This window comes from Protopterus annectens, chromosome 7.part0 (assembly GCF_019279795.1).
Source record: "Protopterus annectens isolate FY-2018-M chromosome 7.part0, PAN1.0, whole genome shotgun sequence".
NCBI lineage: Eukaryota > Metazoa > Chordata > Ceratodontiformes > Protopteridae > Protopterus > Protopterus annectens.
The window spans coordinates 450605906-450623729 of NC_056739.1; the positions used below are offsets into that span (position 1 = coordinate 450605906).

General features: G+C 43.7%; 1 protein-coding gene across 1 annotated transcript in view; it reads left to right on the top strand.

Annotated features, from left to right (window-relative positions):
- NEURL4 (neuralized E3 ubiquitin protein ligase 4) overlaps positions 1–17824 on the top strand; it is a 1403612-nt gene that overhangs the window by 61934 nt on the left and 1323854 nt on the right. The window contains exons 3-4 of the mRNA XM_044076219.1: positions 2672–2737; positions 2992–3269. Coding sequence (XP_043932154.1) covers positions 2672–2737; positions 2992–3269 — 344 coding nt within the window. The remainder of the gene's footprint in view (positions 1–2671; positions 2738–2991; positions 3270–17824) is intronic.

The following is a 17824-nucleotide window of genomic DNA, read 5'->3' on the forward strand; positions in this document are numbered from 1 at the left end:
TATTTTTTAAACTTTTTTCTATACAGTTTTGGAGTTGGCTGATAACAAGCAAGCAAACATTCTGTAACTTTGCCATAATTTGAATAGTCAACATCACTGAGTTTAGAAACTGCATACATTGCTTTACCTGTGAGCAAAGGAGATAAAGTGACCAAGGACAGCGGTTGAGGTCTTTGATGCTGAATACACACCCTCTCAAAGGTGCTTAAAAAAGAATCCATTATTATCATTCTCTTTATAATGAGGAAAAATTGACTACTGACCTGGGCTTTTTGGGTGAAACTTTCTCCCTCCCTATAACTCACTTGTTTTTGGCATAAAAGGAGCATCTGCTTTTTATGCTGATGTTGTTTTTCTCTCTCTTTAAGTTTCATGCACTTTATTTCCAGTGCCACTCTCTGTAAATCCAGCTGGGCTGCAAAGTCTCTCTGAGTTGAGACAGATTGTCCTGGTTTGGTTTCCTGCAGATTCTCTACTTTTACACCCACTCCTTCAGATATTCTCCATGCTGCAATGAGCACAAAACTGCAACCATTTCCTCCTTCAGCATATTGGATTGCTGCACTTCCCTGGCTTTACACTCCTTTGCCAGCTGCGCCACTGACATTTTAGCATACTTGTCAGCAGAGCTCATCTTTTGCCTATCTCTAACTAGACTGCCTAGAAAATAAAATAACTGCTGTTGTGGCTGAGAGGGTTAACCCACATCTGTGGTAATGTAACTGCTTTAGGCTAAATACTCAGGTTTTAGTTATCAAACCACTGCTACCAAATGTGGCAGCCTTGTGACAACCAGTGCCACTAAAGGTGAAGTAGATGCTGTTACCCAGTCTGTCTCAATGATTAATCTACAAAACACACCCTTGACACTAAGAGCCTTTTTTTAAGAGAGGATTGTGCGCTAATGTCCTGGGTATGGGTCTTCAACCTCCACACCCAAATTAGACTGCACACCGTTCACTTACAGAGCTACACCACTCTCTCCGTGAGCCACTGTTTCCCATTGCCCCTCTATTAAACAGTAACTGCCTTTCACTCAAGTATTATTTTTTACTCAAAGTATTATTTTTCACATTCACACACATGCACACAATTTCCAGGAAAGGCTGTTGAATCCTCCAATTCCACATAGCCGTCTTCCTGGGCTTGGTAGTACTGCCACCACTCTGAAGAAAGTCAGAGACTTCCAGTTACTGGTGTACTCTGATTGTGCCACTTGATATCTCTTTTACAGGTAGCTGGCTAAAGCAGTCTGAAAGACATACCCCTTACAGTGTGTTATTCCTCAGTGTAAATGGTTACCCCCCCCCCCCCAGTTGAGCAGAAGTGAATAAATGCTCTTGTATCTAAATAGATACCAGCCACAATAGGTTAAAGATAATTAAAATGGATTTTACATAAGTAAAAAAAAATAGTCCAAATACCAAATAAAATAGTACAGAGGCTGGCACACAAGGAAGATTAAAGTAAAGTGCATTAATCATAGATAAATTGCTGTAGTTGGATTTTTCTGTATGCATTCCAAGTTTCCTAGCTGGCTGCTAAAAGGAGTACTTACCTTAAAATGACTTGCTAATTTCCACAGATAGGATGTTTTCATAGCAGCTTCACACTAGTCTCTCAACATTTCATTAGGTTACAATTATATAGCCAAATTCTTTGTGTAACTTCATTGTTGCTACTGATACTGGTCATAAACCAGCTAGCCCCACACCCATCACAACCGTAAGAGTTTTTCCCAATAACTTCACATCTGTTTCTTCTCCACTTGCATCCCAAGTGGGCCTAAAAAAGTTTCATTGACCATTGCATTCCAATGCTGCATCATCCTCGTCTGTTATCTCAGGAGAAGGTGCCATCCTGTCTGTGAACTAGCCCATCATCACTCTGTCCTCTATCATCTGGACAAACAAGAAGTGTTTGGTAGATGACTTCTTGGAGCTCATCTTTCTCTGAAAAACATATGTATGCAAGGTCTTCTTTCTTGGTTGATTGCATCCTGACAATCTGCACAGGATGCTAAATGTTCTGGTAGAGACTGTAATGCAGATATTTCAGCTGCAACAACCTTTGTTGAAGTGAGGCAGCAAAACTCTATTGTGGTCTTAACTGTATCTTGTAAATGTTTTCCTTTTCATGTCTGACGGACACTTTTTGTCTATATGTTCTAAGAGAAAAATGCTTGCATAGACTAGAACTAGTGAAGGCTGACTTGGGGCTGCTTTCTGTATGCTCTTTTTACATACACGTTTCTACACAACTCCATTGAACATCTGCTTGAATAGCTTGCCAAGGTAATCTAATCAGAAGATAAAATCTCACCTCAGCTGTTACCTGTTGCAGGAATCCTTGAATATGTGCTACTTTGTCAAGGGTTAACATAATTGTACTTTTTCATCATTAGGACACCAATTATGCAGGAATAAAAAGAGATCATTGACAGGAAAAGTCATCAAAAAGTTATCTGTTGTAAAGATTGTAAAAACTTCTTGAGGATGATAGTAAGCCAGTTAGTAGAAAATTGAGTGGTGAACCTTAGGGAAAACGTTGCCTAGACCAGTGTAACACACAATGCTGAAACTCTGTATACTGGAATAACGGGTACTGTTTTTCTTAACATCAGACTAAAGGTTTTAATTTTTAATTTGTTTTCTGTATCTTTTTCCAACAGTTGTAAGCCTTCCTCGAAGCAACAGTCGTCCAGATAAATTTCCTGATACACTGGAAATGGAGAATGGTATGTATTGCTAAAAAGTAGGGGATTTGTATCTTAGAATATTGTAAAGGGTGGACAGAATTAAGAACTTTTGCAGATTTGGTAAGAAAGACTTGTTGAATGTAAGTGGCTGTATGAGTAATGTCATCCTTTCCTTTTCCATTAGAGCAAAACAGTGTCACCTCTATAGTGCAGACACCAAGCCCCAGAGAACCACACTTGCACATCCTACATATGTTTGTATTGTAACAAAAAACCTCTTTGCATCTTCACAGGTTTCTCCTCCATGGAACTTTCAGAAGTGGTCAGTAATGCCATTCTTTCTGCATATAATGACAGCCTGCTGAGTGTCGGTTTGAGCAGTCCGCAGGACCCTCCTGCAAGCAGCCCCACTGTAACGTCTAATGATGCCCTATTGTTTCATGAGAAATGTGGCACTTTGATTAAGCTCAGCAACAACAATAAAACAGCAGAACGGAGACGTCCTTTGGATGAATTCAACAATGGAGTTGTGATGACAAACCGCCCCCTGCGTGATAATGAGATGTTTGAGGTGAGACATGAATGTTCTTTGATTCAGAAAGGCAGTTTATGGTTACACCTCTTAACAATAATGTTTGCTTCTCTTGATTCTGGTAAGAATATTGATGATATTCTTCATGTTTCACTGTTGCAGTCATCCATATTTGGGTTATCTGCCTGCAGGTAGCCCTCAGCCGGTCTGAATACCAGAATCTTCGGATTTCTGCGTCAGATGCTGCCGCTTCTTTGACGTCAGGTCATAAGGGGTATAAAACATGCAGCCGATGCCAGTACATCAGTCGTTCTTGCCGTGCAGTGCCCGAAGCAGAAGCAGTTCGCAAGTGCCGGTCAGCTGACTCCAGAAATTTTCATTTTCGAGTTTCAGACCCGAAGTCTTCAAAAAAAGCTAAGTACCCCGTTGGGGATCCTTTTTCTTGCTCTAACTGATGTCTGTAAAAGTTAACAATTGTCTTACCTGGGGAAAGCAAATACCTCATAGATTTTTTCATTCTTACTGCATCCCCTGCTTAGGCCCAGACCACGACATCCCTCATTGTCAGTTTTGTTCCTTATTCAATGCCCAAACTATCCATCGTTGGGCTATTTTTGCAGCTAATTATTTTCGCACTCGTTCTGTGTACTCCGAAATGGCTTCATCAAGCCTTCCGACTACCGATCTTCTGAAAAAAACATAAGGATAAAACAGACACAGACCGCATAGGTCCAAAACTGCCGATGACGCTTCCGTTAAGCTAGTCGCCATTCCGCCAGTACTCAGTGAGGTGCTTTTGCAGCCCCTGATACCCGCTACTTCTGATTCGCAGGCCTCTACTGAGACCCATTCGGAGTCCGGTATGCCGTGAGATGATGCTTCGACTATGAAACCTTGGGATGTCTCTACCTTGGATGGGTCCGGAGTCGCTGTGCAGGCACCGGCTTCTGAGGATGTATTCAGGCCTACAGACATTCATATTAAACCGACGCCATCATTTTCATCCAGGCCTAAAACTCGCACCACGCCTAGAAAACCGACGACCAAACCGCAGGCCCAGGCCCATATGTCTAAAAAAACAAATGCTTAGAATGGCTGAAGACCTCATTACCTTGATTAGGGGGAAGCCAGCCTTCCCCCTCTAAAGAGACCTAGAGCTGAGTTTCCTTCTGATTCTTCTGATCAGGAATCTGATTTTTCTGCTCCTTCTGATTACCAGGATTTACCCTCATCTACTTATGAGGATTCTGATGCAGAGGATTCCATTCCCTCTGCTTCCCCTCCAGAAGATTTTTCTTTCAGTGAAACCTTGCACACTCTTAGGGAGCATTTCCGCTGGGAAAGCCAGGATTACTCTTGACTCCAAAAAGAGGCTTAGGAAATTCTTACTCCTACCTCAACACAGGCCTTTAGCTATCCCTCCTGTTCTGGACATTACAGATGATGCTTTCTTGGAATCTAGCCTTTCCCCAAACACTTTACCTCCAGCTCCCAGAAGACCTGACAGGTATTACAGAGTACCTGACTCTCATAAGTTCCTCTTCAAGAATCCTTCTGCGGATCCAGAGACCATTTCCCAAGGACCAAAAGGCATTAAGGCTACTGCTGCAAAAAGTCCTACCCCTTCTGAGAGAGATTCTAGAGCCTTAGATAAATGGGGTAAGAAGGTATACACTTCTGCTACTTTGGCCATCAGGTATTTAAATTGCCAGTTTCATATGTTAAAGTATCAGCAGCATGTTATGGGGCTACTTAAACAGAAGATGATGTTGATTCTTGACTGTACTGAGCACAAAGAATTACAGGATTTAATGCATTCTGCAGAACAAGTTGATAAACATACTTTGCAATGTGGTTTTGACGCTTTAAAAGCATCTTGCAGGGCTGCTGTCATTGGGTCTGTACTTAGAAGGCATGCTTGGCTTAAGGAACAAAACTTGCCAGATCATGTAAAAGCTAAATTAATGGATGCTCCCTTAAACCAAGACCACCTTTTTGGCAACAAAGCAGAAGACGTCCTCAAAAGGATGGAGGAAAAAGCTAAATCTATGCAAACTGTTAAAGATTTCCTACAAGTACAGTCTCCAAGATTCAGTAGGCATTGGCCTTCTAAGAACTGGTCCTTTCCAGTCCCTACTAGGCCTTTTCAGTCCAAACCCAGGAACAGCAGACCACCTAGGCTACAGTCTCCGGCTTCGCACAAACCTAAGCAGTGGGGGGCTCCACTTCCAAAGCAGGGAGTAGTAAGCCACCCCCCCCCCCACGGAAAAATGGCACAATGACTTAACCTTAACCCTTCCAAGCCCTGCTCTACTACCTGCTCCCTTAGGAGGAAAGCTCGCCCTGCATGCAAAAAACTGGGAACTCATTACCCAGGACAATTGGGTTTTGAGCATAGTTTCCGAAGGATACAGATTCCACTTCCACACCCTACCAACACCAAATGGTTGGCCAGACCTATCCCCAAATCAATGGGCGGAGGCTCAACAGCAGGTTCTCTCTCTCCTCAATATCAGGGCTATTCAGCCTGTCCCAGCAGAACAAAGGGGACAAGGCTTTTATTCCAGACTTTTTCTGGTACCCAGAAAAGGCAATTCCTGGCGTCCTGTCCTGGACCTCTCTATTCTCAACACCTTTCTGGTAGTTCCAAAATTCAAAATGCTAACTCTGCAACAGCTTCTTCCCATGCTAGCCAAGGATGCCTGGCTGGCAACCCTAGACTTAAAGGAAGCTTACCTGCACATCCCAATAAGGGAATCTTGCAGGAAATACCTATGCTTCAGGGCAGGCTCCATGCACTATCAGTTCTCTGCACTTCCCTTTGGCTTATCCACTGTGCCCAGGGTATTCACAAAGTGCCTAGCTCCAGCCATTGTATTTCGCAGGCAGAGAAATATTCAAATTTACCCATATTTGGACAATTGTCTGATTCAGGCAGAAAGCCAGGACTTGCTATTACAACACCTGGCATTCGTAAAGAAACTTCTAACCTCACTGGGGTACACCATCAATGAAAAGAAATCTCACCTAGTACCCTGCCAACAGATTGTATTCCTGGGAGCAAGCTTGAACACAACTTCCCAGATGGCATTCCTCACTCCAGAGAAACAGGTTTACTTGACAACCTACTTCAAACTATTGGCCACAAATCCCCAGCTATCTGCAAGGAAAATACTGCAAGCCCTGGGGTTCATGGCCTCTTGCATTTTATTAATTCCATATGCAGGACTGCATATGAGGAAACTCCAATGGTATCTAAAAAGCCTATGGTGTCAACATTCTCAGGACCTGGAAACAATGATTTCTGTCATTTCTTATATCAAGACAGAGTTTCTTTGGTGGGCAGAGGCCTGCTACCACAACAAGAGACTCCCTTTCACTCTGCCCCCTTCTGCCCAAACCCTAACAACAGACGCATCAGATTATGCATGGGGTGGGTTACATGACAGGGGCAGTGCATTCAGGGCAAATGGAACCCGAGACAGATGCACCTGCATATCAATCAAAAATAAATGTTAGCTGTACAGAGTGCTCTGACAACCTTCAAAGACCGTATTCTTCCAGGACAACTATTGGTAAAGACAGACAACACCACAGTTATGTGGTATATAAAGAAGCAGGGGGGAACCCACTCGTGCCCTCTCCGCAGACTAGCTATGGCTCTGTGGAACACAGCCTTGAGCTACCAAGTACACCTGCAAGCTCAGTTCCTGCCAGGCATACTAAATTCACTGGCAGACGACTTAAGCAGAAACCTCATGGACCCACACAAATGGAAATTAGAAGCCAAAATATTCAACCGCTTGAAGAACAAATGGGGGACTCCAGAGATAGACCTATTTGCCTCCCCTCAGAACTACCAATTGAACAAATTCTGCACAAGAACTACCCACAGCCAAGCTTGGAAAGTGGATGCCTTGTCCTTTACTTGGGAAAGCCTCTCAGTTTATGCCTTTTCCCCTCTGTCTCTCCTCTCGAAGGTTCTACTAAAGATCAAACAGGACAAGCCAAGGACAATACTGATTGCACCAGACTGGCCACGCCAGCACTGGTACCCCCTCTTGCACAGTATGGCACTGCTGCAACCATGGCACCTGCGTCAGACCCCTTCCCTGCTGTCCCAGCAGGCGGGCCAGATTCTGCACACTCTGCACCCTCAGCTTCAAACCCTGAACCTTGCAGCCTGGCTAATTCCTTGAGCTCTCCCTTAGCATCCCTCAGTAAGCAGGTACTGGATGTCATTCTGGAGGCAAGGAGGCCTAGTACTAGAAAATCCTATGCTGAAAAGTGGAAAAGATACTGTTCCTGGAGCCTGGCTCAGGGGGTGGGCACAACGGTGACCAGCTTACCTCAGATTCTACAGTACTTAACAGAAATGCTCCACAGGGGCCTATCCTTTTCGTCAATTAAAATTCATGCCTCTGCCATTTCAGCACATTATAATACAGAGCCACCCCTTTTCTCTCACCCCTTGCTAAAGCAATTCCTTAGAGGGGCCAAAAATTAAGACCCCCCAGGAGAGCTCCCAATCCTGCCTGGGACGTTAACTTTTTGTATTGGAAAAGCTCACTGTTCCCCCCCCCTTTGAACCAGCGGCTACAGCTGAGTTGAAATTCCTTTCTTGGAAAACAGCCTTCCTTCTAGCCATCACTTCAGCAAGAAGACTGTATGAATTACAGACCCTCATGGAAATGGAACCCTTCATTATCTTCCATGCGGACAGGGTTTCCCTCAGGACTAACCCTTCCTTTATGCCCAAGGTGGTGTCTTCTGTGGCCCTAAATCAGTCCATTCATTTGCCAACGTTTTTCCCTAATCCGCAAAACAAAGGGGAACGAGTACTGTACTCTCTGGACGTGCACAGACAACTTAGATTCTATTTGGACAGGACTAAGCCTACCAGAAAATTTGAGCAGCTGCTAGTTAGCTTTGCTGCAGGGGCAGAGGGGAAGGCCATTTCAAAGCAAGCCATTTCCAAATGGATAGCCCATTGCATTCATTTCTGCTACAAGCACCTTGGAAAACCTTACCCCACAGGGGATAAGATCACATTCCACCAGGGCTGCATCTACCTCTGCGGCATTTCTCAGAGGGGTCCCTACCAGGGACATCCTAGAAGCTGCTACCTGGTGCTCTGTACATACCTTCACCAAGCATTACCACTTGCCTATCTTTTCTAAATCCAGAGATGGATTTGCCACTGCAGTCTTGCAGGGATTAATAGCTGGCCCTAATGCTCTTTAACTTCCTTCTCCCTTCCTTAGCTTTGGGAATTAACCCAAATGTGATTATTGCAACAGTGAAACACGAAGAACATAGTACAATTGTGTACACAATGTAGATGTTCGAGTGTATTCACTGTTGTAGTCCTGGTTACCCTCCCTCCAGCCCCCTGACTTCTCTTGGCTGTACCTCTTCTTATGGTTGGTATGTCTATTTTTTCTTGTGTATTTGCTTTTTGATGGGGGTTTTACCATACCATTTAATTGCTTCCTATTATGGGGGCACCTGACATCTGAGGCAAGAAAAACTGATGTAATGGCATCGGCTGCATGTTTTATACCCCTGACGACCTGACGTCAAGGAAGAAGCGACAGCATCCAACGCAGAAATCCGAAGACTCTGGTATACATGCCGGCTGAGGGCTACCTGCAGGCAGATAACCTAAATGTGATGACTGCAACAGTGAATACACTTGAACATCTACATTTATGGTGTGTACACAACTGTACTTTCCTTATAAGTAAGCATTTGAGTTTGATGTTCCCATAGTTGCAGTAAAAATGGCATGTTAGAGCAGTGTGGCTGTGATGCTTCTGCCTGTTTGTTTTGCTTGGCAGTACCATTGTCACTCCGTCACTGACATTGTGGCATATGGCAGTATTGTATCAGACATTGTTTATGATTCGGAGATTCTTTGTGTGTATGATCATGTTTTAGAATAGCACCATGGATGCAATAATCCAAATTTTCATTATGGATATGGAGATGGTTTGGATATTCACAGTAAAAGTAACAATATGGTGGGCAGTAAAGGGGACTTCAGTAAATAAATGCTTGTAAAAAAGACAGTGCAGCTGGTATGAGAAGGCCATACTGAATTAACATCAGGATTCCTGCAGTTAGTTTTTTTGGAACCTGAAATTCTTCCCAGGTTACCAATTCCCTCTCTTATTTTTATCTGTAAATTTCTGTGAATAGACTTTCCTGCATACATCTTATTTACCATGTGTTAGTTGCATCTGAGAAATAGCCCCAGATATGTTTTACAAAATTGTTTTTGTTTAATATGTATTTTTTCCAGCTGTTAAACTTTACAAGATTTGTTCAGTTTTCTTCATTGGCCCTAACAGTCATGACATGTTGGAGATGATCTCTCAGATGCTCAGGTTCATTGTTGCCTTAACTTTGGGGCCATAGCCTTTGACAGTGACAACTTCGATGTTGATCTTGCCATTGATGTTGATTTGTTGATACTACTAATACTAGCATGCTGTTTGGCATCTCTGATGAGCTCAGTGCTGATTCTTGTTAGAGCTGATGCCTATTGCAATGGCAGTCTGCTTTCAGGCCTCTGTAGTTGATGGATTTACCAACCTTGATGTCAGAGGTCAGCCTCTCAAAGTTAAGATCAATGCTGAACTTGAAAGTGTGTTTACTAGCCTTGGTTGGAATTTGGCCTTGGCAGTTCGGGCTGTGCCATTCATGTTGAACATTGTACTGGCACTGATGTTTATAATGTTAGTGTACACAGTTCTGCATTTTCCATCCTGTATATCTGTACCCATTATTACATTGACTTTAAACCAGCATGCAGGTTTGTCTTTGAATGGACCTCTAACTTCCAGCATAGCATATCTGGATCTCTTCAAGTTATATCATCTTCGGGGAAAAAAGGCTCTGCAGAAGGCTTTCAGGTCTCTTAGAGGTCTTATGGAGTAGTCCATCCAGTAGGTAAAGTATTAAAGCAGGCAAGGAAGACTGCATGGGAATACTCTGTGGCACCTGTACTAAGGAGACTAGACAAGATACTCTGACTTTCCAAGTACTGGACTTATTGTACCAAGACTCTTGTTTCTATTTTGACTGTTTTGACTGTATCTGCCCTTAAAAAGGCTGTGATCCAACAGAACCCTGAAGTCCACCCCCAGGTAAAGAAAATCAAATTCATTGGAGTTAGCAGATGAGATGCAGTTGCCTGATGATTTGCTTAATGGGCAGTTGAAGCAAAGATTACAGTCTCATTTGGCATATGTGTCTTCCAAATCCAGTGTCCCAGTGAGGATAGATTACAACTCGACTAAAGGTTCAGCCTAGGCAGCAGGTGTGCTGGCATTGCCTTGTATTTTAACTCCTGGCTCTAGTTGACAGATTTCTTTTAGGACTGTAAGGCAACTATTACAGATGCACCCCTTTGATGGAGCCACTGTTTTAGAACCCAGTGTTCAGAAGCATCTGGATACCATGGTAAGAGAAGGAATGACCCTTTGAGCTGTTGATGTATGATTTCAGACTACATAATGGAGGTTTCATCTACTCCAGTTTAGCTGTTACCAGTAGCACATTAATCAGAGGTCTCAAATAAACCAAAGCTACGAAAGTAACTTTCAGAATGATTGCAGCTGGTGGTAGGAATAATTGTAAAAACAGGGTAACAGCAATTTGCCTTCAGGGGATAACATTAGAATGTTTGAGGGACTGCCAAGATGGCTGCACATTGAGTAACAGCTTAAATGTTCATCGTGTTACCCTGCTGCAGTCATCACACTTGGGTTATCCTGCCGTCAGGCGGTCCTGCAGTCGGCCCGAATTCCAAAGTCTTGGTCCGGCATTGGTTGCTGTCTCTTCTTCCCTGACTTCAGTGTGCCAGGGGTATATAAGAGGCATCCGACGCCATTTTCTTCAGTCTTTCTTGCCGCGCGGTGCCCGAAGTAGAAGCAGTTCGCAAGTGCCGGTCGGCCGACACCTGAGATTTTCGATTCGAATTTCAGTCCGAAGTCTTCAATAAAGTTAAGTACCCCTTTGGGGAACCTTTTCTTGCCTCAGTCCGATGTCAGAAAAAGTTAACAATTGCATTTCTTGTGGGAAGCAAATACCTCATAAGGACTTCCATTCTTATTGTATTCCTTGCCTAGGCCCAGATCACGACGTCACAGGTTGTCGGTTTTGTGCTAGGTTTAATAAACGAACCATCAAACGCCGTTTTGACTTCGCACGCCATTACTTTGGTAGGAAATTTAATTATATCATGCCGTCAGAGCAGCCGACGACCGGCATGCATAAAAAACGCAAGGATAAGGACAGGCAGCCTAGGAACAAGCCAGACTCCGAGGTCTCTGCTGGGCCTGTCGCCGGTTCTCCGGTTTTCAGTGAGGCACCTACGCAGCCCCTGACTACCGCAGAATTGGAACCCCAGACAGCTGTGGATTCTCAAGCGGAGTCTACTAGGCCGACGCAGCCTTCTTCATTGGGCCCTTCCGACACCAGAGCCGAAGGAGACCCCGGTGCAGTGGAAACACCTTCGGTTGCAGAAGGTGTCTTCAGACCGACTACACTCACCGTTAAATCTTATGCTAAGCCTAAAACTCCTTTAAAACCAAAAAATGCTGTACATCAGTCTACAATTCAAGGCCCCATGCCTAAGAAACAGATGCTTAAGATGGCTGAAGATTTGATTACCCTAATCAGGGGTCCCATCCCCCTCCAGATAAAAGACCAAGACAAGAGGAGGATTATGCTTCCTCTGACCAGGTTTCAATTTCCTCAGATTCTTCTGAGGAACAGGATTACACCTTTCCCCCTTATGAAGACTCTGATGCTGAAGAGTCTATTCCCTCAGCATCTCCCCCTGAGGACTACTCCTTTGGGGAAACTTTACATACCATGAGGGAACATTTCCACTGGGAAGGCCAGGACTACTCTGATTCTAAGAAAAGACTCCGAGAGTTCCTTTTACTACCCCAGCACAGACCACTTGCTATCCCTCCAGTTTTAGATATTGTGGATGATGTTTACTTGGAATCTAGTCTAAATCCAGACTCTCTTCCTCCTGCTCCAGCCAAACCAGACAGATACTACAGAGTACCTGACTCACACAGATTCCTTTATAAAAGCCCTGTGGCTGACCCAGGAACAATTTCCCAGGGTCCAAAGGGGGCTAAAGCTTCTATGGCTAAAATTCCTGTGCCCTCTGAAAGGGATTCCAGAGCCCTAGATCGATGGGGAAAGAAAATATACACATCAGAAACTCTGGCTATGAGAGCATTAAATTGTCAGATTCACATGCTGAAATATCAGCAATTCCCAATGTCGCAATTAAAACAAAAAATGAGCACACGTTCTGAACAGTCTGAATTCAAGGAAATGCAGGATCTGTTGCATGCAGCTGAACAGGTGGGCAAACATACTTTACAATGTGGATTTGATTCATTGGAAGCTTCCTGTAGAGCAGCTGTTACTGGGTCTGTCATACGTAAACATGCTTGATTAAAAGAACAAACTCTACCTGATCATGTTAAAGCAAAATTATTGGATGCACCTTTACAGCAGGATGTATTATTTGGTGTCAAAGCAGAAGAGGTTTTAAAGAAAATGGAGGATAAGGCAAAGTCTATGCAGATGGTCAAGGATTTTTTTACAGGTACAACCCCCTTGTTTCAGCAGAAATTGGCCAACAAAAACTGGTCCTTTCCAGCTTCTGACAGATCACAGAGGGGCAAATACAGACGCCCAAGGGGCAGAGGTCAGTCACAAGGCCCTTGCACACCTCGCCAATGGGGTACTGCTACCCAGAAAGGAGAAGAAGACCGGCCCCAAGCTAGCAGAAGACTAACACACTGACTCAATCCTCAAACTACCAAGCAAATCTCTCCTGGCAGCTCCCTTGGGAGGAAAATTAGCATTTTTTGCAGACAACTGGCACATCATCACAAAAGACAAATGGGTCCTAAACATTGTCTCACAAGGATACAGATTCCACTTTCATACCTTGCCAAGGATAAAAGGAATGCCAAACCTGCCACCAAATTCAATGGGCAGAGGCACAAAAACAAATTACAGCTCTCATGGACATGAGAGCCATTCAACAGGTACCTACACAGGAGCAAGGACAAGGATTTTACTCAAGACTCTTTCTAGTGCCAAGAAAAGACAAAGCATGGAGTCCCATTCTGGATCTTTCAGTTCTGAACACCTATCTGCAAGTACCAAAATTCAAGATGCTAACACTATAGCAGCTTCTTCCCATGCTGGGCAAGAATGCTTGGCTAGTAACGTTGCACCTCAAGGAGGCATACCTGCATATCCCTATCAGACAAAATTGCAGAAGATACCTCCGCTTCATTGCAGGTTCAATGCATTATCAATTCTCTGCACTGCCCTTTGGCTTATCTACTGCACCCAGGGTCTTCACAAAATGCCTGGCACCAGTAATTGCATACTGCAGACAAAGAGGAATTCAAATATACCCGTACCTGGACGGATGACTGCCTTCTTCAAGCAGAAAACAAGGACATTCTTTTAAAGCATCTGGCATTTGTCAAACATCTTCTAAGTTGCCTAGGGTACACAGTAAACGAAAAGAAATCAAAACTAGTGCCCTCACAAAACATAATATTCCTGGGTGCCAGCTTGAATACAACAGCCCAGATGGCTTACCTCACGCCAGACAAGCAACAACAGCTGACTCAATATTTCAAAATAATGGCAACAAAGACCCAGCTCCCTGCAAGAAAAATTCTGCAGGCCTTGGGATTCATGGCATCTTGCATACTACCAATACCATTTGCAAAACTGCATATGAGGAAATTACAATGGTACCTGAAAAGTGTATGGACTCAGCACAGCCACAGCTTGGAAACAATGATACCACTCATTCCCTGCCTTCAACAGGAGTTTCTATGGTGGGCACAGGCATGTCACCTCAACAAGGGTCAGCCTTTCACCTTACTCACAGCCAGGCAAACTATGACAACAGATGCATCGGACTATGCCTGGGGAGCACACATGGTAGGACAGTGCATTCAGGGCAAATGGACTACAGATCAAAGGCATCTGCATATCAATCAAAAAGAAATGCTAGCAGTACAGAATGCCCTAACAGCTTTCAAGGACCTCTTACACCCAGGACAACTAATAATAAAGAAGGACAATACCACAGTAATGTGGTACATAAACAAGCAAGGGGGCACACATTCCTACCCTCTATGCAGGCGAGCAATGACCTTGTGGAACATGGCACTGTCTTACCAGGTTCAATTACAAGCACAATTCCTGCCAGGAAAGAAAAACACATTGGCAGACTACCTAAGCAGAAACATCATGGATCCACACGAGTGGAAACTAGATCCACAAGTATTTGCAATGATAGCTCAAAAATGGGGACACCCAGACATAGATCTGTTTGCCAGCCCCCAAAACTACCAACTTCAAAAATTTTTCACAAGGACATTCCATCCACAAGCTTGGAAAGTGGACGCCCTCTCATTCAGTTGGAAAACATTAACAGTGTATGCCTTTCCTCCACTACCTCTTCTAGCAAAGGTACTGCTGAAAGTCAGATTAGAGAGGCCACAAATAATATTCATTGCACCAGACTGGCCACGCCAGCATTGGTATCCAGTTCTAAGGAACATGGCCCACGGCCCACCATGGATTTTACCACAAATTCCTCACCTGCTCACCCAGCGAGACAATCAGATTCTACACAGCCAGCTCAAGACTTTAAACCTGGCTGCATGGCAAATTACCTAAACAACCAGCCAACACCTCTATCCAAGGCTGTTATGGATGTCATTCTAGAGGCCAGGAGGCCCAGCACCAGGAAAACCTATTCAGACAAATGGAAAAGATTTTGCGCCTGGAACTAAAGGCCACAATCCCCTTGATCCAAACATTCCTCAGATTTTACAATATTTAACTGAGATGTTGCACAAAGGACTTTCATTTTCATCTATTAAGATCCACGCCTCAGCAATTTCAGCTCATTACAACACGGATCCTCCTTTATTCTCACATCCACTCCTAAGACAGTACCTCAGAGGGGCTAAAAACATAAGACCGCCCAGGAGAGCACCAGCACCTACTTGGGATCTGAACTTTGTTCTGGGAAAAGCTTACACTGCCGTCTTTTGAACCAGCTTTTTCAGCTGATTTTAAAATTTCTTTCATGGAAATCTGCCCTGCTGCTAGCAATAACTTCAGCTAGAAGAGTCTCAGAGCTACAGGCACTAATGGCAGTGGAGTCTTTCCTCACTTTTTGTCAAGACAGAGTATCTCTACGAACTAACCCTTCCTTCATGCCAAAGGTGGTATCCAGTGTGGCCCTAAACCAAACCATTCATTTGCCCACCTTTTTCCCAAATCCCCAGAACAAAGGAGAAAGACTCCTGCACTCTTTGGACATTCACAGGCAATTACGTTACTACTTGGATAAAACTAAGGCTTTCAGAAAATCTGACCAGCTCTTTGTAGCCTATGCAGCAGGATCACAAGGAAAAGCTATCTCAAAACAGGCCATTTTTAAATGGATAGGGCATTGCATACGTTTCTGCCACACGCATCATGAGAAACCAGTACCTGCTAACATTAGGTCCCACTCCACCAGGGCTACAGCTACATCAGCAGCCTTTCTCAGGGGAGTGCCAACCAAGGATATTCTGGAAGCTGCAACCTGGAGTTCAGTGCACACCTTCACCAAACACCATCACTTTACCTCTATATTCTAAGACTAGAGCTGGTTTTGCCACTGCAGTTTTGCAGGGCCTACTAGCTTCTTCTAACCCTGTTTAACTCCACCACCCATCCTTAGCTTTGGGATTCAACCCAAGTGTGATGACTGCAGCAGGGTAACACGATGAACATAGTACAGTTTTGTACCTGCCATAAATGTAGATGTTCGAGTGTTCACCCTGCTGCAGTCCAGGTTACCCTCCCTCCATCCCCTCTGAACTAGCTGAACTGATCTATACCACTCTATCCTATACAACCTCTGTGGTGTATTTGCTTGTGCCTGAAGGTATTGTTTTATTTTTATATAGCTAGCTATATATATTGCCTACCTATTGGGGGCACCTGACATCTGGGGCAAGAAAAACTGAAGAAAATGGCGTCGGATGCTTCTTATATACCCCTGGCGCACTGACGTCAGGGAAGAAGTGACAGCAACCGACGCCGGACCAAGACTTTGGAATTCGGGCCGACTGCGGGACCGCCTGACAGCAGGATAACCCAAGTGTGATGACTGCAGCAGGGTGAACACTTGAACAGCTACATTTATGGTAGGTACAAAACTGTACTTTCTTTCTTTCCCATTCTGAAAAGAGAAACTTAGCAGAAAAAGCCAGTGGACCTAGATTTCATGGCAAATTTCAGTAACTGACTAGTAAGTGCACTGTCTAGATGAGATGCCAGGAAGAATGAAATAAAAAGGACCTGGAAGAAAATCAGCTACAAAAGTTGAGGAAAAACAGACTGGGAAAAGTACTGCAGCTGTTCAGAAGGAAGCAGTATAAACATGACTTCTAGTTCTAGCAAACTGGCATTTGCATTCCCTGATAAAATCATAAGGTTGATTAGGAGGATATTTGAGGGATCGGTGGTGAAAATTAAAGTGGGAGGGGTAATCTCTGATAATTTCTGCTTGAGCAGAGGAACCAGGCAGGGGTGTCCTATTTCCCCTTTATTTGCATTATATTTAGAACCATTGGCAAAGAAAATAAGGGACTCAGAAATTCAAGGATATAATTGATATGGCAGTCAAGAAAAGCTGGCTCTGTTTGTAGATTACATTACTTTATACTTGACAAAACCAGAAAGAGACATTACAGTGTTGTGGAATATACTGAGACAGTTTCAGACATTTTCGGGATACAAAATGAATGAAGCAAAAACCGAAGCAATAGAGGTAAATGATGTACTCACATACAAACTGGATCAGCAATATCCATGTTTATGGGAACGTGATAAAATGAAGTGTTTAGGAGTATGGATTAAAAATTATACTGGTGTGGCAGCTAAGGATATGTGGGAAGAGACTACACAAAAGATATTACAAAAACTGAGAAAATGGAACCTTTGTTATATGGATATTGATAGTAAGATTCAAGCAGTTAAAAAGTGTTTAATCCCTTTAGTCTTATACACTGGTTGGGCATATTTTTATCAAACAGAGGAGAAGTTGTGGATAGCAATTAATAAAGATCTGAAGGAATTTATCTCTGAGGTGAAGATGGCAGTAGTCAAGTGGGATAAGCTTATTCATCCTGTAGAACAGGGCAGATTGGGGTTACCCGAATTGAAGGGGTATTTCAGAGCAACACAGTTAAGTCTCCTATACATAGCAGAAGCAGAAACCTGTAATTCAGAGTGGAAAGAGATGATGATGAAATGGGGAGTGGGGGCTGAAGTAACAGGGAGAGAATGAGATTTTGGGTACAGACCTTTAAGGAGAACAAAAATAATCATACAGAATATTATATTCATGAAGTAACAGAAGGTCTTCCAAGAACTAAGCCAACACAGGACTGGAGAAAGGAGATTCTGCCGATAGGGATGACTGCAATTAGGGGTACAGACAGTAGGCAAGAGGGGGTAGG